The 24,156-nt window shown below is 45.6% G+C and overlaps 1 protein-coding gene across 1 annotated transcript in view; it reads left to right on the top strand.

Annotated features, from left to right (window-relative positions):
* The window catches only part of pcdh7b (protocadherin 7b), a 105,754-nt gene that overhangs the window by 27,507 nt on the left and 54,091 nt on the right, over nucleotides 1-24,156 (top strand). Inside the window, 2 exon segments of the mRNA XM_083993449.1 lie at nucleotides 23,265-23,393; nucleotides 23,395-23,484. Coding sequence (XP_083849575.1) covers nucleotides 23,265-23,393; nucleotides 23,395-23,484 — 219 coding nt within the window.

Here is a 24,156-nt window from a genome sequence, read left to right on the forward strand (position 1 = left end):
AGACGACGCGTGTAGAATACCTCAACAGTGTTAACGCAGCTGAAGAACCTCTCGCCTCTCTGGTCCCTTCTTCTCTCCAGTCCTCTACTCTTCCCGGCCAATTACCAATTCCCTTTTGAGGTACAATGACATTGAGTTTTGACAGCCGAGTTCTTTTTTTGTGTGTGTGTGTCATTGAACTTTTTTCTCCCACCCTCACTCTCTTTCACCCCTCTGTTTCTTTCTCTCTGTCCATGTTTTTTGAAGGTCTTTAATCTCAGCTCAAAGACAGGTGGGGTGGTTGAGCTGAGCGCTAAAAAAAAAAAATATATGAAAAGCCCGCGGAATTGTAGTCGCCTCTTTGACCTCGGGTTCTCCTTCCTCGAGAGCAGGCCTCGTTACCGGCAGCAGGATGTCACCTCGGCGAGAGCCAGATCAAACGGCGTGTGAAGTGCATGCTCGTGCGCGCTCACGCACGGGCAGGAATCCTATTAAGAATACCTGATAATGTCAAAAACTGACGGGGGGAGAGAAAAAAAAAGAGAAAATGGACACATTTTAACAAACTTTTTTTTTTTTTTTGGAGGAGGGTGTGTAGGGTGTTCAAACTTGTCTGACAGATTCAAAGTTTCAGCTGCGAGAATCACATTCCCTTCGGTTGTCATTCTTGTTTTCTGTTTGTCTCCTGATAACCATCTGCAATTTACAACCGAAAGGTCAAAGTCTGCATGAGGAAGACTGAAGCTAATCCATCCGCTGAGGATAACTCTTTTCTGATGACACTTTGTGATGAGTATGGCGACATCCTGGGCTCGGAGAAGATCTAATATTTGTAACACGCTGTGTTATTGAAAATGAGATTTTCCATCGTGGATAGAAAAATGCCTCAGTAGACAATAAAACAGTTTCAACTATTTATAATATTCTTCCCCTGCAGTTACCTTGTAGTTTTCGCTGCCTGGAGCAGCATCTTTCTCTTGTCCCTTGTTCTCTTTTTTTGTGTGTCTTCTGTTTATTTAGTTTTCTCTCCGCTCCCCTCATTCAATCTTTTCTCAATCTGGTGTTTCTGTCTACTGGTGCGGGAACAGGTCAAGGGCAGGAAAATGATAACATTCGCTCATTCTCTGGTCAAATTAGGAGCGCGGCAACCTGGCGCACAAGCAGGCGCGTACACACAAACATACCGCGATGATGGATGAAAGGTCTGACACCAAGGGTGTAAACATGATTCATGGTTCCTTTGTGGGTATTAGTCCTACACACATACACATGAACACTGGCACGCACCCTCGACTGTACTTGTATTTGAGAAATGCACTCTTTTGTCAACACATTTCTTTATAATGCCAGACGGATTCCACCTCTGGCACTTCACTCGCAACAAAACCTACTACACTGTTTGAATGTCAACAACAAGAAAGAAACAGAGAGCATTCAACACACTGCCTCCAGTCAGTCACGGCAGGTGGAAGCAGGTTCAAGGAGGTGTGTTTATACCCAGTCTCACACACTCACACACACACATACCCAGACACAGATGTCAAATGCCTCTGATAGTATTAGCTGTTTACGCGTGCAGTCACACACACTTCAAGCGAAGTGACGTGGCAACTCTTTGTTGATGAATGTTCTTTTCCCGTCTCTTAAACAGGCTCACATCAGTCTTCACAGAGTCGCAAAAGGCTCGTGTGGGAGGAAAAGAGAAAGAAAGGAGAATGAAAGGCAGGCAAGAGATGAGGGGAGGGAGGTAGACTGAGGCCTGAGTAATGCTGTTGAAGGAAGAAAGAAAAGGGGGGAAATGAGTCTGAAGCATCCAGGGAAATGCCTTCTGGGTAAAAAAAAACATGCTCCACCTCCTCACTGCCCGGTACATTATTATTATTTTTTTTTTTTAAATAAATGACAAACTGGATGCTAGCAGTTAGAATTGCAATATTCTGCTATGCTAGCTGCTTTTATGCTGTTCATTAGGGCTAAAAGCGAACGACAACATGCTAGCGTGCTCCCAATGCTAACCCTGTGATTAAAAGTACAATGACTATACAAAACTTGCCACATTCCACGTAACTTAAAAAAAAAAAGAAGAAAAAAAAGACACACGCCCACACTCTGGTATCATAGGTATGATATAATCGCATCACTATAATATCTCTGTAAGCTCCTTTATGCTTCCTCTTCTCCATCCCCACATCTTTTTTTTCGTCTACTTTTTTCAGTCTCTTTCATCTCTTCTCACTGACTTTAATTTCTTATGTGTGTCACTGTTTTAAGTCACCACACAGACACACACACACACACACACGCTGTCTTTCTTCTCCTCCTCCTCCTCCTCCTCCACTGTGGCTTTTTATTCACACATTACAGAAGACGGCTGTTTTGTCCCCGTACTGGATGCTAAAATTTGACCTATTTTTTACTGAAAGACTCAAAGGCAGCTTCTTTTTTTTTTTTTTTTTGTAACTCGGGCCAGTCTCTTCCTTAAAATCCCCACCGCATCATCTATTGTGAATCCCCCCTGCGAGAGTTATTTAAGATGACTGACCAAGTTGATGTGGATAAATGTCCCCATCAACGCTAAGTGAAACCCGCTCCTTGCCCCTGATTTGAGATGACACTGAAAGCGAAGACGGCTGCTTCTTCCTCTAAACAAATCAAATTCAATTTTTGCGTACTTTTTCACCGTTTTGTCGCCGACCGCCCAACATGAACTCCCTGCTTCTCTCAAGCTTCCTTTCTCCCAATTACTGTCGTCTGTGACCATGGGAAGGCTCATGGCTCACCCATTGGGTGCTGTCCAACGGATTTGATCCCCCCCGCTCTGGCCACGGCCATCTGTGTCTGTTGGCGTTGTAATGAGAGAAAAACGCCCGCTGGTCCCTCTCCTCCAATCCCCGGCCCCAGTCCGTGTGCATGTGCATGGGCTCAGGACAACAGTAATTTGGTATCAGCCTTTCATGCGTCCGACCTCATAGCCCCATCTCTGCTCATGCTTGCGTAACCTTGCAGATGATGAAAACAGGATAAAGGGATAAATATATATTTGGAAATGTAAAATGAGCCCAGCACAAACACGTACTATTTTGCTGTCTGTCTGCTCAGTTAGGCTAAAGAGATACGGGAAACATTCTGCTTATCCCCTGAGCTAATCCCTTTAGACAAACGTCCAATCCCTCAAAGCATGGTGCTCATTGCAACACTAGCCAATGTACTGCATTATCAAATGATTGTTTACAGCCCTACATTTGAATATTTCATCTTTTCCTTCTGATTAATCCCCTTTTCTTAGATTTTTTTTTTTTTAATTCGCTGTCTTTTCTTGCCACTAGGTTTTAGCTTTTGGTATATTTTATATATAGATATGTATGAATAAATAATATCTGATGCTATGTTTGGTAAAAAAGGTCACTGCCTGTGCAGGTGGAAAGCTTTAATGGAGCTACATCCAATGCACCGTGGATCCTAAAACCTTTGAAGGAGCAACCATGTTTTCACTCCAGCTACAAGCAAAGCCAAGGTTGTTGCTAAGCTAACAACTTTTCATAAATCCATAACTGGGTTTTTTTTTAGGCAATCCCCAAATGCAGTGGACGAGCACAGTCATGTTTCTTTTATTTATTTAAAGCATTACAATGTTTTTATCACAGATTTTGAGTTGTTTCTAAAATAAATCTTATCCTTAAGTTAAAAAAAAAAAATCAGTAAATACCCAAACACATCAGCCTTAGCTGATAATGGCTCTGTGATACGAAGCATTGGGTGAACAAGTCTTTTAACTGACTGCATACCTGTGTGTGTGTGTGTGTGTGTGTGTGTGTGTGTGTGTGTGTGTGTCTGGCTTTAAATCCCATAGCGGGTGCCTCCCCATAATAATGATGCTATTAAACCCTGTGCTTAAGCTGACTTTGCTTTCCTTTTCCTTCCTCCTTTATTCCCCCTCCCTTCTTTCCTCCATCTCTCTCTTTACAACCTCCTGCCCCCTCCCACACTTTCAGAACATTCAGTTGACCCCCTCACCATCACCACCCCCCCTCCTCTCCTCCTCACCCGACGTGGCCAATCCTGCAGTTTCTTCCCCCGCTGCATTATTAGTGCGTATGGCTTTCTCCTGGCTCTGCAGAAGCCATTAGCTGAGATTAGCAGTGTAGGAACCAAGCTTCTCTCTCTCTTTCCCTCACTCACTTATTTCTTTTTCTTTTTTTTCTTCAAGCTACCCGTAGCCGCCACGCTTGCTGAATGATTACCATCCATTATATGGCCTTATTGTGCTGACAGAGGCAACTTCAGGCCCTGGCCCTGGTCATAAAGGGAAAAAAAAAGAAAAGAGAGAGACTCATAATCTTAGACACACTCCCTTTAAGTGTAGCGTGTGAGTGTGTGTGTGTGTGTGAGGGAGAGATGACTGTAGAGGGAAAAAAGAGGGGTAGAAAGGCTGTTAAGGAGAGGAGAAGATAAGGGGAAAGGGAACCGAGACGTTAGCATGAGGGATTTTTGGAAGCAGGAAGAAGCTTGTGGGGAATGCGGCCACGGATGCGAAAACCAGGGAGAAATTTGGCAGCGATCGACGCGGTCATTACTTATTTGTTCAGGTTTGATGGATGCCACAGAAATGCATCCACGCGCACGCACACACGCCGGCCCGCCCGCACCATAGGGAGTGATGTTAACCTTCTCAGCGAGGCATGGGGGCGCGTGCTCCCCCGCTATGATCTCTCAGTCAGAAGCTCTCACAGGTTGCACACCTTTAGCTCGCAGGAGTCACAAATACACACACATACACATTTTTCGCATATGCCAGGAAAATACTGCAGAGAGGTTGACAAATCAGCTGTCATTTCTTATTTAAAATATAGAAAATGAAATAAAAACAAGAGAGAAATCTTCCAACAAAACAAAACAGGCTCATTTCCTGGCTGACGGCGCGGGCTGTTAGAGAGACACACAGAGAGAGATGGAGAAACAGGGAGAGGAATTTTGTTACTTGACTGAAACGAGACAAGAATGGAATATCAATCATTTCTCTCATTTTCTCCCCCGTCTATCTCCCTTTTTTCCCTCTTCGTTCTAACTTCCCTCTGTGTATAAAAGCAGAGGATGCTCCCCTGTCGACTTCTGCTCGGGTCCACCAGGCCTGCAGCCAGTAACGCACACAGCTCAATAAGTCCCTTATCATCGAACATCGTTTTTGAAATGTTTTCCGGAGAGTGAGTGCTTGGGGTAGATGGGGGGTGGCAGGTTAAAGAGTACAAATCTGTGTGATTTACGTATACCATGCGGAGGGATTTCTCGCCAGCTCCCGCGTATACACCCTCCTACCCCCCCCACAACTCCTCCCCGCGTCTCCCTCAGCTTCGTCTTCGGTGGTCGGCCTGAGCTGCATTTCAATGAGTCTGTCCCAAAATGCCCCGTCAATATTCCTGACAGATCTTTACGACGCTTATACCATAAAGAAAGAAGGAGGGAAAGAAAAAAAACATGCAAAGAATGGGGATGAGAACTAGTTGTGGTGGCGTTGGTGGAGTTTCACCTGAGTTTAAAGCTGTATCAGGATCTGTTTCTTTGAGAAAAGAGATAGAGTGAGAAAGAGAGGAGAGTATGTATGTGTGTGTAGATAATTTGCCTCTCCCATCCATCAGCTCATGGTCGTGACCATGTCTGTCGCACAAACCCTGGCCCTCTTTTACAAGGTCTGGATTACCATCGCGTCAAAATGTGCTGCACCCCTCTCACTTTAGTAGGTACCTTTGCTGTAAAGGAATGTGTGTATATTTATCTCTTCATATGTAAAGTTATATAATGTAAGAGGTTGTTGCTTGCGTATACGTCACCTCCGGCATGAATTTACCATATAAGCACCTTCTGCGACTGCATCCCCTTCCTCTCCCTCCCTCCCCCTCTCTCCAGACTCATCACTCTCAATCACATTTATCTCTTTGGATCTCTCCTCCTACCTTCCCTTTTTTTTTTCTTGAGCCCCTTCTTTATTTGTAATCTATTTTCTCTCCTTTACTCAACCTTTTTTTTCTTGCCAATACCCTGCTATCTCTTCCACTTCTCCCTTCTTTACTACTTTCAATCTCTCCCCACTCAGCCATGCTATTCTCTTTTTTGTTTTCTATCGCGTCTCGCTTACTCACCCCCCCTCCCTCCTCTCTCTCCCCTCTCCTTTTCTGTCTCTCTTTCTCTGCCCGTGTTTCTCACCAGTCAATAATGAAAATTGCTTGCTACCTTGAATGGATTATGGGTGTGCGCAGGGGCCCTAGGTAGTTTGTTTGAAGGCGCAGCGGTGTCAAATGAAAAGGCCCGGGCCATTTTCTACCTGCCACAGGCCCTCTGCCTCCATCACACAATACACACACACTCGTGTATACACACAATGGGGGGAAAACAACAAACACACACTTAAGTCACACACACACACACACACACAGGTGCAGAGACACATGAGCAGCCACATGATAGAAACAACCAGAAATAAACACCACCTCGCCCTCACACACACAAACACACACATTTGATCAATGACAGCGGATCAAGCATTACCACTCCTGCCTCTACACTCAAATGCTTCTCCTCTACCTTTCTTTCTCTTTCCTCTCCTCCCTCCTTCTCCCTCTCTCTCTCTCTCCCTCCGGTCATGTATTATGAATGTTGCCTAATTACGCAGCCCAGAATTCTTCATACGGGCTGGCACATTTATTTGTTTGCTTTGTATCTCTTTGCCTTTCTCTTGTATGCAAAATCCTTCTGTGATAGAGTTGTTTATTCTTTGGCTCTGCCTGGCTGAGATCAAACAATGAGCAGATTGAACAGGGACGGTGTGCGATTGATGGTCAATTCTCGGGTTGATGCACACCGAGAGGCGCGGTGAAGTAGTAAAACATGCTAGCGAGGGGGGGGGATGTGCCTCTCTCTGCTTCTGCTGGAATCTAAATCCAAAAGCAACAATATGCTCAGACTGTGAAAGCAAAATGTAAATAGATGTTTTGTGGTGCTGTCTCAATTATGCTTCCCAGTTTGCTGTAAGAAACCAATGTGTGTGTGTTTACATTGGAGATTCAGCATCCTGCCACAGTTCAGCCTCGTACATGATTTAACGCTGCTCCTTTTTGTTTTTATTCTGATATGTACCCCCCCCCCCCCCCCCCCAACCTAAACCACAGCACTAGCCTCTAGCTGTGACTCACAACAACTATTGAGTGGACCCACGAGTGGGAGTGTTTTTGAAATTCGGTCGGAGCTCTGACTGACAGCTGCTGTGTGTGTGTATGTATGTATGTATGTATGTGTGTGTGTCGCTGATGAAAACTGAATCGCATAAAGCTCTCTCTCTCTCTTTTTTTTTGCATATTGTATACATCTTCCTCCAGCAAGTGTAAAGTAGCTGCATCTGTTTGACAAATATGTTAAGACGTCTTTCTTTATTTATTTCTTCTTCCTTTCTACAACATTGATGCGTCGAGTGAGAGAAACAAGGGGAGCGTGATTCCTGAAGGAGCCGCCATCCATCCAAAGGGGTCTGCCTGTTTTTAATGTCACATCCGTTTAAACGCCACGTCCGTTGTGGCTGCGAGGGCACTGATGCGAGCTCGCCTTCTTGGTTTCTTCTCTTCTTTTTGGTGTATATGTGTGAGTGTGTGTGTAGGAGTATATGTATGTGCTGGTATGCATTGCTTTTATAAATGCATGAATGTTTGTACATTTTATGTGCATGTGGGCTCTTCCTACAGAATCTCCACTTGTATTTGGAGCAGCTCATTTCAGAGCCATCCAAGCTCATTTAAAAAAAATAAAAAATTTAGCCATCAAATTAAGATAGAAACAGTGAAACAGGCCTTTTGTTTTCCCAACAGCATCACTACAGCCTTAACCGACTTGTGGGAGGTGAACTTACCTAACAACTTCCATTCACTGACGTTAATTGTGAATTTAAATGTGCTGCTCCCAGTCGGTTCCTCCAGTGCACTGAGTAAACTTGTGTGGGATAAAAGAGAAGCCTCCTAATCTCTGAGAAAATACTATGTCTGTTCTAATGCTTACAGTAGAAGTTAGAGGGAGACATCCGTGTGCTTACAACGTCAGGTTTTTGGACATAATGCTGTTGCTATGCTACGTCCTTTCCTGCTTTAAGTCCTATATAAATATATATAATGTATTTTTTTCCCCCTGCAAAACTTTAATACTAAAAGAAAAAAAAAATCCTCTTAAAGAAAAGCATTGGTGCCTTCTGACTGAAGCCTGTGAATGCAAGAGGAGCTTTGGGGCGAAGATTTCACAGCCACTAATAAGCATTCAGCCTCATCTCCTCCTCTGCCTTGTGGTGACTTGGCTGCTAATGTGTGACTGACAAGCCTCGGCTTCTGTGTTGATTGGGGCAGTTTTGCAGGTTGGCTAAACACGAGGCTGATGGACAGATCTGGGGCTGCATGTGGGATGGGTGTGTCTTGTGTTGTGGCGCGCGCGGGCTGGATCATACCGCGCCTGTATCAAAGTTTCATCTGGTGTCGGGGGGGCCTGCACCGTAGCCTACACACAACTCGCACACGTGAAAAAGAAGAAGGTGCACGCCACGGTCTGTTCTCTCATTTGAATACTTGTGCTTGTGCTTGGCTTGCATTACAAGGTTTTGGTTGAGACTGTAACTCAAGAGAAAGAATCCGTGGATTTCCGCCATTTCTCTGTGTGATGGCCTTGGTTAGCTGGCTGCAGCGGGGAGCATTGGTTTTTATTTTGCCAGATTGCTGGGCTGCCTCTCTTGTTTGCCTGCTTAAATTAGCCCAGCAGGGACCTGTAGTTGCCAGAGTGATTTTTTTTTTTTTTTTTTTTGTGGTCAAATTTTTAACATTAATTCCATCCATATCTCCTTCTCAGTCTCTCCACATACTCCCTTCCCCAACAAACGATCAATACGTATTAGCGCTAAGCAGCATTGCAGACAGGAAGGTCGCGGGGTCACGTATTAGAGTGCATCGCAGGTCAGGCTCTGAATGGTCACTGTTAATAATCACTGGTCCCAATTCAGCTGCGCAGACATCCCTCCTGACCCATGTCAGCGACCGACGATCACATTTAACAGCCTTAAATGAGAACGTTGCTGATTGTTGTGGTCTATGAAAGCACGATGAGCCATTCCCTGTGTTTATTTAAACTCTGCTTAGTATCTTAAGCAGATAAAGGCCCAGTGATCTTTTTAAATCCATTCCGCAGCTGCTGCAGCGACTTCCTACTGGAAACAATAGCAAATGGCTCATTGATCACATCTCTTATCGCACCCTACATTTGAATTACACTACACATGCGGAATGGCGCGGACACCCACCACCCCACCCTTTTACATTTATTCACCACTGACCCCCGTCGTGTTTCGGTGTTATCACGGATGCGAACGGGGCCGGGGCATCTTATTGTTAAGCCACAAAGATTCATAGGCAGGGTTAATCAAAGATCGCGTAACGAGTGAGGCATTGTTAATCCAGTTCAGATACGATATCTGGGGTAAACCAGTAAGAACCCCCCCCCCCCTGCTTTTAAGACCCACACAACACAGACTTAATGCGCAGACATAGATGCAACACACAACAAAAAAGGAAAAAGAGACACACAGACAAATTCATTATTAAAAGCGAACAAATACACATTCATCCCTGCACAATGAAATATTTAATTCTCTAAATCACAGAAACTGGAGTAAATGCCACCAGAATTATCCGTGGTTTCCGGTTCATTGTGTCTCCGGCAACCGTGGAGATATCATGTCCTTAGTTTCCTAAACGAGGGATTTGTCCAAGACCAAAGAGAATCTGTGCCCAGCAAATGACTGCGGTCGCTTCTCATTTAGCGCCGCAACACTTTAAAACGCGGAATGTTATTTTATTCATGTGGATTCCGGTGGTCTCTCCGCTATCTCTGCCTCTCTGACTCTGTCTCTATCACTCTCATCAACCACCACCACCATCCTCCTTTCCCCTCCTCCTCCTCCTCCTCCCATCCCCCAGCTGTCTTCTGGAGGCCTTCTGCCTTCTGCCCCTCGGACGACTCTTGCCGATTGCGGTACGAGGACTTCACCGAGGGCCTCAAATTAATTTCAACTTGTTAATTCCCTTTGAAAAAAAAGGAGAAGAAGAAGAAGGAGAATTAAAGAAGCAAGCTAGGTTGCTGTTTGAGTTTCTAATTGCCAGAGACCAGAATGTGACCTACAGATGTGAAATTCCCGACATGATGAAATATTAACTAGATCGTAGGGCTCGACTGAGATCAGCCGCACTGTATATAGAGAGAGTGAGAGAGAAGCAGAGAAACGGTGGCACTGCAACTCGACACGACTGGGGTTGATAAGGTCGTGCAAAGGAATGTGGGAATGAAATGGAACTCATTAGCGGAGAGAGGGAGGGATGACAGGGACCTTTATTCACGTGCGCGCGTGCTCACGCATGTGAGTGAGCGCCAAGACGCGGAGAAGTTCCTCCAAGGTCTAACATGGCATAAAACCGTAATGTGAAACATACTCCTCACCTTATCTGTGGATTTACGGCCCAACAAGCCATTCGTCTTCCTCTACCCTTGTTAGTATTACGCCTCAGCTCCGAAAGTATTGAGATAAGCAGAGCGAGAGACACGAGAATTAGGGAGTGGATTGAGTGTGATGGATGACTTGGTGGGTAATATTCTTGACAGATGGATGAGAAATGAAAAGTTGTTGGTGCTGAAAAAACAAACTCACTAATGGTGATGATCACATCTGGATGGGCTGATACCTGGCATGTGTCGCTTAGGAGAATAAAAAAAAAAGAAAGAAAGAAAAAGAAATGACTCCTTGACAACAGCTTGACAACTTCTGCAAAGCACAACTTCGGCATTGTTATGCAGGACCACGGCGTTTCAGTGAGAGTCGGAGGACATGTGCCGTACATATGTGCATGTGGTTGTTGGTTTTTTTAATATATATTCAGCTGTGACAAGTGTTGTCAGATGTTACAGCACGATTATAATACCACTGATGTGCCACAAAGACTTATCAGATGCATCTTGGGGAAAAAAAGGACAGCCCACCTCCCACCTAGCCAACACTCTTCAAAACCATTCCCGAGGGAGTGCATGTCAGCAGTTAGAATTACTACAAAGGCGAAGCGCGTGCTGACTTCCAGCACCTGAAATAATATCCCAAGACAGATTTGCATATTTTGCCTCATAGTGGTGTTGTGTTGCATGATAACAACTATGGCTACCACTCTTTTTGTTTTTGTTTTTTTGAAGGGGGGGTGGGTATTATAACTTAGACTATTGAGTTGTCATTTATGCCTGACCTGCTTTCCATTCTGGCCGAAGAGGAGGACCAGAGGCACAGAGATGTTGAGGGGGGGTGGGGGGGGTAAGCAAAGTAAATACACGGGGAATAACAGAAACTGTAGCCTTCTAAACAACGACTCCTCCAATGCCCCAAATTCATAATAATGTGGTCTGTGCTGTAGATAAATAAAACACACCCAATTTTCTTGAAATGTGGGCCAGGCGGCTGTTTTTTTTTTTTTTTTTTTTACTTTTAGAGAACTGATTATTGTTTTAAGCTCAAGCTGCTTCAGCTTTAGATGAATTGCAGCCCCTCTGTCCAACTGACCCCTACCTCTCAATTTACACTGGGGGTTAAATTAGCACGCCTGATGAGGGCCATCATTAGTGCGGTGGGGTGCTGTGCTGTGCTTTGCTGCTAAGCAGTCAGGGTTTTTTTTTTCTCTCTCTCTCTCTCTCTTTATGAAGAGGGAGAAAACCTGTTCAGCAGAAACTAGGTATAGCTGAGCTGGGAAGGGTTTGGAAACAGCCCAGTCTGAGGCAAATCCTGGCTATTGTTCTTAGATCAAAGAGAGAGAAAGTGGCAATGTAATACCAGCTCAAATTAAATGGATGTTTTTGTCTTTTTATGTGACAGCCTCAATTCTGGCCTTGAGTGCTGATGTCAGGTTGTGTGTGTGTGTATGTGTGTTTTTTCTTTCTATTTTCCAAGCAGTTCAGTTGTGGCTGTGTGACACAGGGAGGAAGAGAGTGAGAGTGAGGAGAGGGGAAGCAGAGAACCGCATCCCTCTTCTGTTCTCCCTGAAATTTTTTTTGCAAGGACGCAGGAAAAGCCTATTCATAGCAGCTGCAAACGCACGGATGGCTACCCCCCCCCCCCCCCCCCCCCCCCCCTCCTCCTCCCGCCGCCTTCGTGCCTCCATATTGATCAGGCATCATGGATCCTTGATGATGCGGCACGTGACGCGCGGCACCTCGCGTTCCTAGCTCTCGTCACTACTATCTGCCACGCTGATGTCACTTTAAATCAATAACCATCTCGGTGGCATTGACCCCCACCCCCCCCTTTCCACACACACACACATACACACCACCTCGACAAGCAAGCTCCTTCACGGAGTCAGTTAGCAGAACGGGCGCTGTCACTACTGCAGAGACTGTGTGTACGTTAGTGTGGTACGTCCACGTATGGCGGCAATCTCTCTCTGTCTTCGGTAGCTTAGGTTACCTCAATAGCCGTCATTCTTCTCCTGTTGTCCATCAACAACCCCCCCCCCCCCTCAGTCCCCCTTGATTAAAAGTACGGGTTGGTGGAGGAGGGGAGGGGGTTGTTGCATACAGTGAGGTGCTTTCACCTGCAGCGCGTGGAGAAGGAAGAGGGTGCGGGGGCTGCATTTTCAACGTGACACAGGATCCGTTCCATCTGCTAGCCCCCACTGCCCCACCACTCACTCTCTCCCACCCACCTCCTTGATCCCGGGCCTCAGTTTGCCATCTCACTGACGGTTCTTTTATTCCTAGGATACCAGCTGCCGGTAAGGTGATAGGTGAAACACACACAGAGACAAACACACACACACACAAGTAGGCGGGGGTTGATGGCACAGGGGGCATTTGTACACTGGTACAGAGCTCGGTAGAGACCAGGCGCAGGTGTCCAGTAATTATGCCTGTTTGACCTCATTGTAACCTTTAGCTAAGTTAGAAAAAAAAGAAAAAGATAACATTTTCTGCATTCTGCCTGTTAACTTAACATCTTAACAAAGAACTTCATTGTTGGCAGTCTCCTATGTAACCTGACCACGTTTTTTCTCCCTCCTTATTTAATAACAGGGAACAGCTTGCAGCTTAGAGAGGACAAAAACAGGGCCAAATTGAACTATGCGTGAATTTCTTTTGTATTTCTCTTCCAGTGTTTTTTTTTTTTACATTATTTTGACTTATTGGGCAGAAACACCAGAGGGAACAAACAAGTCACACTGTTAATTGTGTGTTGTTAGCTTTCCCCCCCCCCCCTCTCCCTTATTCTTTAATTTCTCAACATTCCTGCGCCTCCTGTAACAAAGTGCTACTGCTGCTGGAGAGTGCTGTGACAGTGGGGACCAAAACAACCTGACGCCATTATCAAATTTCCCATTAGCTGCCCAAAATGGCTGCCCAGTCAACAACTGAGTAATGAGATCTAAAAGGGCTGGAGCTGAAAATGAGACCTTAAGAGCACATTGTGGATTTTCTTTTTTTCCTCCCTTCACTGGGAATAGTGTCAAAGAGAAGGCAAAAATGAGGAAAGGATCGGAGGGGAGAGAGAGAGAGAGAGACTGTTAGCTAAGTGCACTCGAAGAAGTGCCTTGGAGGAGAGGACTATTTTACATGCGGATTAGTGTGCATATCGCCGCCATCAGACAGTGATACGGGGCCTTGATAGACTGTCTGTCTTTGATGCCTTGTGAAGCACGGGGGCCTTATCCCTTTCGCCTATCTTCTGTAACACGCTCCTCAAACACACATACACTGATACAGCCCTTCAGAACTGCAGAGGATGGGGAGGAGGGAGGAGATTGGATTGTAAGACGTACAGCGCATGAGTGTGGCACTTTTTATATATGTGTTTTTTTTTGTAAAAGCAGCAGATAATGCCTTAGAAAGATAACGCAAATAATGCGACCGCGCACATGACAATACGTAAACACGTTTTCACGCACACCTGCAAGAGCATCACGCGCGCGTCTGACTCACGCGCAAACGGTGCGGATGTGGTACGTGAAAATTCAGAATGTCTGCATGTATGTCACGCGTAAAGAATAATACGGAAAGACAATAAAAAGGAAGAAAAAAGCACTTTCCAGTTTTCCCTCCCTCCAACACTATTTCATTTTTTTTGTTATGTTTTCCACTTTGGCCTCCCCTGGTGAAAATAACACATGGGGATTGTCTGGGCTCGAGCCAAACACACATAAATTTCAATATTAATTTGGTCGGCACCTCAGCAGCTTCCCTTGCTTCCTAATCTCCTGCTGCATATCTTCATTATCTGAAAGTGTGCTTTCATCTTAATTCCATTTTCATCCATCAAACGTCGGGGAGGTTTGACCTTGCGTGATCTCGACAAAGATAGCGAGGTAGGGAGGGAGAGGGCGAGAGTGACGGAGACAGAGATAGGCAGAGAGAGAGAGAGACAGAGGGAAGTTGGGAGATAAGAGGCAGAGTTGAGATGATGAACGAGGATGGAGGGATGGGGGAGAGGGGTGGCATGACAGAAAGAGACAGAGAAGGAGAAATATCTCCCGTGCCAAAGTTACACGGACTGTAAAACGTGTGCGTTTGTGTTCGCATGTGTGCGCGAAGCCGCTCCGTCTCTCATAATCCTCATGTTGCACCAGCAGAGTGCAGCATATTAGTGACTGCACATCTCTCTCCTTCACTTCCCACCGCTCTTCATTCATTCCCTCCCTCACTTGCCTTGGGCTTCTTCTTTTCTTTTTTTTTCTTCTCCACCCTCCTTCATCCTCTCCCTTCTCACTGTCAGTTTATTTATCCTGACATTAGCGTTTAATTACTCATTTGTAATTGTTTCCATAATTGTTTTCATCGTAATCGTCCTATGCTTCTGTTGTGAGGAACAGGTGGTAGCGGATGGGACCTGTAAGGGGAGTGTGTACAAGTGTGTGTGTGTGTGTGTGCATATGCACGTTTGTGTGTATGTGTGACGTGATCCTGACATGCAATCGGCGCTCATTCAATCAAGGCAAAGATACGCCACCTGGTGGAGTGAGGAAAGTGTGGGCGTTTGGAGAGATGACACACGGATGCACGCACATGCATACATTCACACACATACATCCGCCGAGGCACAGACGGGCACTACACACTACTTATCCCACATGAATGATACATGCCCGCATGATCATACTCAAATAGAACGCCTCATTAGAGGATAAGCTGGATACGCTCTCTAACCTCCCCCAATCTATCTCTCTCCTCTCTCTTTTTGCCTGTTTGGATGGCGGCCCTGATCCCCTAAACGCAGGTTATCTGTCATCAGTGACTCAGGATGGTAAATAAAGAATCATTTATCAGCCTTATTAAAGCCTCTACACTGTCTCTTTCTCCCTCCCTTATCTCAGTCTTTGTCTCTGTGTCTCTCTCCGTAGATCATATCACTGCCCCCCTCTCCTCTCCCCTCCCCTCCTCTCTCTCTGTGATGACATTCATTTCTTCAGATACACCATTTGAGGGCTTCTAAATCTTCCATCTGTGCTTTTATGTGTGTGTGTGTGTGTGTGTGTGTGTGTGTGTGTGTGTGTGTGTGTGTGTGTGTGTGTGTGTGTGTGTGTGTGTGTGTGTGTGTGTGTGTGTGTGTGAGAGAGAGAGAGGTAAGCAAAAGAAAAAAAAAAAAAAGAGGGCTGCTGCTGTTTCTCATATCCGTGACGGTAAACGCTCTAGCTTTGGCATTTGGCCGCTTTGCGCCGACTCGGGGCTTCGTTTGATGCCATGTCATGCTTTCTGCTGACACCCAGACCTGTGTCACAACAAGCTAACGTTAGTGCCAGCCCGAGGCTCGTCACAGACTGACAGTAGTAGGCCGTTGGTCAGACGCAGCGCTGCCACTGCAGTGATGGATCCCCACCCCACACATGGGCGCGCGACACCTAGACCCCCCCATCATCTCCTTCTCATGCCAGAACAGGGAACCTGAGCTGATGGCAGGGTGACATGTGAAATGACATGACAATGCCAAAGACATGACACACACACACACACACACAAGACAAGAGTCACTCGCACGGCCGAGCGATTTCGCATGTAACGTGCATCCGCATGCTTACGTGCCACTGCGAACTCAAAGCTACGCCATTCAGCTGTCAGTGTACAAACAAGGGCTGAAGTTTAGGGGGGGGAGAAAAAAAAAAAGGTAGGAAATGCGATATGAAGATTTTTCAAGCAGACATGGACTATGTAAGGAACACCGAGGTCAAGGTTTTGTTGACACTCATTCCCAGTGTCTGCCAGCACTTGTGTCAGCAGCAGCGACACAAGAGAAGACCCTATCCATTCATAATGAGAGGATGTAACATAATTCGCGATTGACAGCCGTGGATGTCGCCGCGGAAATCCGCAAAACTTTACCACAGCATAAATGGGGAAGACATTACTTATTTGGTTCAAAATGACAAATCTCTCTTTATGAATTCTGAAGCTTTCATTTAGCTTTTTTTTTTTTCCTTCGTCTTCTAAAATGTCCTTTTTAGCCTCTTGCTATCAGTTACATGACACAAGGCTTTGCTATGATGGTGTTCCTTCAGCCCAGCCAGAAAAGCAGCAGAATCCCCCACAAAGGGTGTGTTATTTGTCAGCTTGAAGCTAATCCACTGCCACTCAAAACGCAACAGCCCCCACTCCCACAGCCCATGTTGGCCCCCCGCCCACCACATCAACAAAAAAAAAAAGAAAAGAAGGGGAAAAAAAGAAAAAGAGAGGCACTTCTCCTTTGCCATTCAGAGCAGGTCAGGGGTTGGGCTAAGCTTCTGAAGATGTTCAAACGCATCCCCCCAGAATAGTATCTCTGTTTCACCAGTGGCCTAATCCGCCACTTGAAGAGCAATTAAAAGTTTAGCCCAGACTTTAAGAAAGTAACCATGTGTGATCCCCCACCCCCCCTCTCTGTTTTTTACTCTTCCTGCGGGGTCTGTCTCTTCGGCTGTGCACATGGGGAGCATGCTAATGGGAAAGTGCTAGCTGTGGCACTCTTCCAAAGGCATTCCAAACACACTGGGAAAAAAAGGGAAAGACAAAAGGGGGATGTGGTTGGAAGAAGCAGAAGGAGTTTAGGATGGATGGATGGATGATACTCTTCCCTTTATCCCTCATCATCGCTTTCCCTCCCTCTTCCTTTCTTCCACTCTCCAACTTTGGCGTTTTTGTTTTTACCACTTCAATTCCCACTTCCCTCTTCTCAATCCAAAGTGGTTCCCAAAGCGCCAGCTCTGAGATTTCCGAATTTATCCCCACGGAGTTCCTTCGAAGGACCTCTAGTGCCCGGCAACGACTTATTTATTTGTTGTGTTTTTTTGTATGTGTGTATGGCACAACCTCAACTACAGAATAGTCAGCAGCATCGGGGAGTTCATGTTTTGGGTTTCCTGCTGTCTTTTTGGATTTGTTAAATGGTCTTCCTTCTTATTGGAGCACATATATTTATACAGCCATTTCTCCCGCCAAAAAGAGCGCAATAAAGGGTCAATAAAGACTCGTGAGAACGCCGGTAGACAAGCGCTGAAGGACATTCAATTGATTGGTGTGCTGTCAGATCGTAAAACGGCCACATGGTAAAATAAAAGGATGAAAAAAAAAGTAAAAGGAAATACTATCACGGTTTTTAAGATCGACAAGAGAGTGCTAATAGCATCATCAACTCTTAACAAGGCTGTGCGCTGTGTTGCCCGTAACGTCTGCACCTCCTGTAATAAAAGTATTTTTAAAAGGTGTTTAAAAATGTTATTATCAGGCTTTGTGCCCATGTGGATTGTATGACCTCGCAGCTCTCTTGACATAATTTCAAACGAGAGAGACAGGCATTGAAAAATCTTATCAATCTAATACATCTGCCTCCGTCCGTTATTGTGTGCACAGCGAGGGTGAGGAACTGGCAGCTGGATGCCTTCGAAAAGGATGTATAAAAAACATGTTTTTTTCAAACTCAACAGACTAGAACAACGGAATACAAAAAAAAAGACTTTGCATCTTTGTTGGCTTTAAAGATAACGTTAGAAAAATCTTGGTGTTGAACTTGCGAGAGCCTCTTTTATCTCGGCTATGTTTTTGTTTCTTTTCTCCTGGAGTCTTGGGTGTTCTTTGGAAATGTTACCCCAGTTTTTTTTTTTTTCCTCTTTTTGTTCTGGGGAAAGAGTGACCTGGGAGGAATGCGTGCAGAGGAGTGAAGTTTGAAGAAGAAGAAGTGAAGAGGAGCGCTGGAGCTTGACAGGGCCAAAGCTATCAGTCAAGGCTGGAGAACATGATACCTGAGACTCTGCAGGCGGTTGAGCTAACAAAGCTGCAGCGGCTACTCCGCCAGCATTCCCACAACTGACTCAGGACTGATCCAAAACCTTTTTTTTTTTTTTTTTTTTTGGTCCACCTATGACACCATCCACCAGCCATTTATTTAGCTTCTTTGTATTTGACGACCGAGTCTTCTCGGCATCAGCGTTCTTATATTCTTAGATCCGCCTGGAAGTGCGAGCGAGCGGCACCCAAACAGAACCTGAATCCACCTGGATCGGTTTCCGATTGATTTACCGTCAGACATTCACCTCGAGGGCATTTGTCTCGTTTACCGCTTTAACATCTCATGATCGCTTTAATTTAGGGCGCTGGAATTACACCAGCGCTTCACCTGCATTGGGAAACATGTAACCCATGATTGGATTAAGCGAATTCCAGTATGTTGTTTGGTGTACCGTGGGTATTTGGCACTTTTGCGTACATCTCGGGTGGCGTATCAACAGGTCATTGTCTGGTTGCCCCATTAAAAATGAAACGTGCCGTCTTAATTACAGACTGGCACTTTTTGGCAATCATGGTTATATCATGTGTCACCCCCACCCCCTCCTTCCCTCACTCTCTCCCCCCTCCTGTTCCATTGGCCTCCTTATCTTCCTCTGCATCTCACTTACTCATACCTACCTTCTCCGTATCCCTCCATCTTTCTCGGTTGACTGCAATAAGACACTGGTCCTGCAGTTTGCGTTTGCTCCCCCATGCCCCAAGTCCGGCCCAGCCCCAATTACTTCCTGTGGTTCATGGTAGTGGGTCACTGCCATCCGCCAAAAGGTATTTACAGCTGAAATTACACACACACTGTGTTTTCCAACCAGACCCACCTCCACGTTAACATTATCCTTCCAGAGGCTCTGGCAGAGGTGGGCTTAATTATAACTCCAGACATCCCATAGAGAACGGGTTCAAAAAGTCCTCTCAATGCATGAGGAGAAGCAATAGAGCATGAACACAGCCACCACTGTGTTTTTCTGTACAATATGGGCCCATAAGGGAGGCTGATTGGAGATCTGATGAGAGCGCGGACATTAAAGCTACTGTATAGCCTTAAGAAATGTGTCTTGACTGTGTTCATAACTGGTGTCATTAATCAGAGCAACTCAAGCAAAAAAAAAAAAAAAAAAGGCAGAGCGCTCCACTTCTAAACAACGTGTTACCCGCTCAAGGTTTGCTGTTAGATAAAAGGCAGAAAAAAATGTGAATAAGGCTCAAACAGAGTGCTCCTGACAGCAGCTCCGCGTTTAGTTCGAGCAAGGAGGAAATGAAAATCAAATCCAAGAGGTCACACATTATTGACAATGAGTGGCACAGTCCTGTTTTCATTGGCCACCGGCTCGACGCTGAGTCAGGCAAGCCCATGTGTTTTCCCTTTAGCGTCCAGGTCCAGGAAATAGGCCGGGCCGAGCTTCTTTTTTTTTTTTTTTGTTGCTTCGGCCAGAGCTCCGCAATAAACCCCCTTGGCTTGTTTTTTGCGTTGTTCACTTTTCGGGATGACGGATTTGCTCAATCACCCGTAGCTGTCACAGCTGGTTTTCCATCACATGCAAACACCACCAAACCCCCCCCCCCCCCCCCACCTCAAAGAGGCCCCTCATTGCTGTCAGTATCCCGTAAAGGAGGTGTGGGAGGGTGGGGTCCGGGTCCCAGCATCTGGTAAAGATAAACTTTAAGTAGTGCTAACTTGTAATGAAATCCATACATTTTGGGGAAAAAAAAAAAAGTTTGGCTACAACTCAGTGCCAGGGCACATGGAGTTTAGCCGTGTACTGATGCATGCTTCGAACAGCGCGAGTGGAATAATTTGATGAGGTTAACATTTTTTCGTCTTGTGTTGGGAATCCAAGGCTATAAAAATCATCCATCACATCACAGACTGTCACGAAACTAAGCTGAAAGTGATTTTTCTTCTTTTTTTTCCCCGTACCGTAATGGAGCTCTCCTTTGAAATGAAATGACACGGGGGGGTCATGTCATCACGTGCCGGGGTTGTCAGGCTCGGTCACTGTGCTGAATTGATTGGCAGCGGAGGTCGGGAGGTCGGGGTGCGAGGTAGAAAGGGGCCAGCATCAAAGGGCATGTACTCGGTCAAGCTCAACAAACTCACCGGGTCTGACAACTGCCGGTATCTGGCGAGGATTGGGGAGTGGGAGGGGTCGACTCTGAGCCGGACTGACAACTTTCATTGTAACAGCCATAGTGTAAAAATCAGCCTAGCCATCACTCATGCGTTAAAGTACCTTCAAGGCAGCGGTACCTCTCAACCACCCCAATCGTCAGCTCTGATTCTATATGTGTGTGTGTGCGTGTGTGTGTGTGCATGGATCATTTTGTTAATTTCTCCCTGTGGTTTGGCCATGTGACAAAACCCCCCCAAATCGTCTTCTCTATGAATACTTGAGAGGAAGAGACAGAGAGAGAAAAAAAGAGAAGATTGGTAGTGACAACCACAAAGCCATATGTAATTTCACATGGCACGTTGGACAATTCCCTTTTCCTCCCCAGCTACAACTTGTCACACGCGCGCGCGCACACACACACACACACACAGACACACAAACACACAAATAGAAGGGAAATATGACTAAAAAAGAATCACTTTTTATTTTATTCATTTATTTAAAAGACACAGAATGAAGGGAGCGAAGGTCGCTGTGCAGACGGTGCTTGCTGCAGATTCTAATCCAAAGCCTCCGGCGATCTCTGCATGAACTCCATTTCTGGTCTGCAAACAAATTAGCTCCCCTCCCCCTCATCCTCCCCCCCTCTCTTCTTCTATCTTGCTCTCCCTCCAGTGAAAATAAGGGGAAATTCAGGTGAATAAAATCCATTTGTTCATTTAACTTTTTTTTCCTTCCCCTTCCCCGTCAGCTTTCTTTTCTTCTCTTTCCCAAACTCAATTTTCCCTCTGTGCGCGCTCGCTCGCTCGGGTGTTTCTTTTTCTTTGCGGCGGTTCTCGCCAGCAATTCATTAGGCAACAGTTGTTTAATCTGTATCATTAGAACAACCGTGTTTCCCAAGGAGCATGGCAGTCCACTAAATCCGATCCAGACAAAGTACTTTTTGTCTTTCGACTGCACGCAAGCTGTGGCGGCTTGTTAACGCGCACCTCGCATCGAACAAGTGAGAAGGAACAAACAAACAAACAGAAACATGAAAGAATCTATTTAAAAAAAAAAAAAAAAAACATGGTTTAATATCTTAACATCTTCTCAAGTGTTATTACACTTATAGAGAGCAGTGCTCCTTCTGGGTCCTGATTTTAATTATGCAACAAATGTTTGACTATCCAAGTGAAATTTGCATGAATATTTATACCAATTCATTTGTTGAGTGTTGATTGTAATTACATGGAAACATGATTTATTGCCAAGATTGCTGTGTTAGCCAGCCAGCCAGAGAAAGAGAACCAGGAGGAAATATATAAATAAATGCTAATTTTTTCCCCCCACTCAGACACGCAAATACACACACACAGCAAAAAAAAAAAAAAAGCCTTTTTTTCTGTCTTCTCCCAGTGGCTTGTGGGAAATTTCATTATCAAAAAGAGAATCTTCCCCAGTGCATGTCTGGAATAGGTTTAGATGTGATCACTCAGTGTTTTAGGATAGAAAAATAACAGAGGTTCACCTTCCTGAGGTGACCTGTCAACACTTCCTCAGTGTGTGAATGTTTGTGTGTGTGTGTGTGTGTGTGTCTGTTAGTGCTTGTTTTCTGAGGATGTACAGTCGCACAAAAACCTGTGAACGCCATAAGGGGTCGGGGATGATGTTTTGACGTCTGCATAAACAAAACGACAGGTTTGAGTTATGACAACAGATGTAGAAAATTAAAAAGATGCGAGTCACCAATCACGGAAAGTCGAGAACCGATTTTACTTCATCAGGTGAGACAACTGGGAAATAAATGGAGGGAAGAGGGAGGGAGGGAGGGAGGGAAGGAAGGAGAGAGTAATGGGCCTCAGTGCTGTTTAATATTCTAATGATGGACGAGGAAAGAAGGAGAGAGTGGAGAAGAGGAGGAAGAGGAAAAGGGTGGGAGAGGAGAGGAGAACATGAGGAAGTGATGAGGTCCCTGTGAAGGGGCAGGAAGAGGAGATGGCGACCGCGCAACAGAGGCGAAGCTCTGACTGTGTTTGTATCTAATTAATGAATGGCATTAGCCATTTGTTATGCCATTTATTCTGGTAATGACCAAGCCTGGTCTTTCATTCCTCCTCTCATGCTCATTCTCCCCTCTATCATCCCCCCTGCACCCCTCCACCCCGCACCGCTATTACCTTTTGTACGACACACAGACAGGGATTGAGAGATGTAGAGAGAGAGGAGAGGAGAGGAGAGGAAACGGAGTGACACAGCGAGAAAGAAAAGAGGCCTCGGCTTTTAATGACATGCTCTGTTACTGCTTAACGCGGGACGCTGTTCAATAATGTGTTGGAGCAGGCTACACATATTGACGGTGTGAGCAAGCGCGGGTGTGTGTGTGTGTGTGTGTGTGTTTGTGTGTGCGCGCACATACCCGAGCCTGTTTGTAAGTGCTCGTCTTTGCTCTGTGGCGCCAAAACCTGACCTCCTGCAGAGCCCCAGTGCTTGTTCACCTTGTCCTTTTCCTTTTAGTGGGCAAATAAACAAGTGGTGATAAATGTCTTTTGTTGGCTGTTGTGATAGAGCAGTTGAGTTTATGTGTCTTATTTTTGGCGGGGTCAGGAAGGTGACATCACAGCTACCTTGGGGTTTTTTTTAAGTGTGCCCCCTAAGTTGTGTCCTTTAAATCTAGCTAGCACACTTTAACGCCTCCTTACCCCCTTTTTTTCTAACCTATTTGTCTACTATCTTGACCCGAATCCCTTCTCCAGAGGACCCAACCCCCCTGATAATTACAAAAAACAAGTAAAGAAAGTAAAGCAGTCCCTTTTATAGTGACCCCCGGCCGTTTGGTTTCTCTTGTAGCCGTTTCGCCGAGTGACCTTCTCGGTGGTGAGCCAGCCCCAGGACCCTCACCAGCAGGGATCGCTGCAGAGCTGCTACGACAGCGGCCTGGACGAGTCGGAGACGCCCAGCAGCAAGAGTTCGTCGGGCCCCCGGCTGGGCGCCCTACCCCTGCCAGAGGACAGCTACGAGAGGACAACGCCGGATGGCAGTGTCGGTGAGGCAGAGCACATGGAAAATGGTAGGGGCAAACACTGAAAAGGAGATTAAGAAAAAAACAAACAAACAAAAAAAAAAAACGCTAAGATACAGGAAAAACACACACACATAACGTACAGTAGCAACCCCCCCTGGTGGTAGATACAAGCCTCACTGACATGCAGAAACAGAAACGTGAGGTTATCTCTCCTCTCTTGTTAGCGCTTCTGTTTCTTTGTTGTTTTTATTTTTTTGCGTGACATCTTCTGGCGTTGGTTAGATCTTTTCTGCAGCGTTGTCAGGTGTGGCAGCGGCTGGAGGTGTTACAACTCTTATTAAAGCTTAAACCTCTTCACCAATGTACATCATGTGAAGACAAGGTGCGGGGTTTATTACGAAGCCTACGGCTCTGAGTTTGTATGATCAAAGGCGCTGCATGTAACGTATTGTTTTTAGTTCAACACCTTTTATTCTCCTGCCGCCAGTTTGGACTCCTCCCGTTGAATTTCATTTGACTTCAGCTTGACCGGGGATAGATTTCCTATAAGATCTCTATACGTCCTCTTCTATTCTTTGAGATGGTGGTGAATTAAACTCGACTTGAACAGTGTAGGATCTATACAGATAACTGGCGCGCGCTGATTTGCGATGTGCGGTTTGGCTCGAGGCCCTTACGAAGGAGCTCGTGTTGTTCCAATTGGGAGGTAGAGTTGAT

This window comes from Trachurus trachurus, assembly GCF_905171665.1.
Source record: "Trachurus trachurus genome assembly, chromosome: 18".
Lineage (NCBI taxonomy): Eukaryota > Metazoa > Chordata > Actinopteri > Carangiformes > Carangidae > Trachurus > Trachurus trachurus.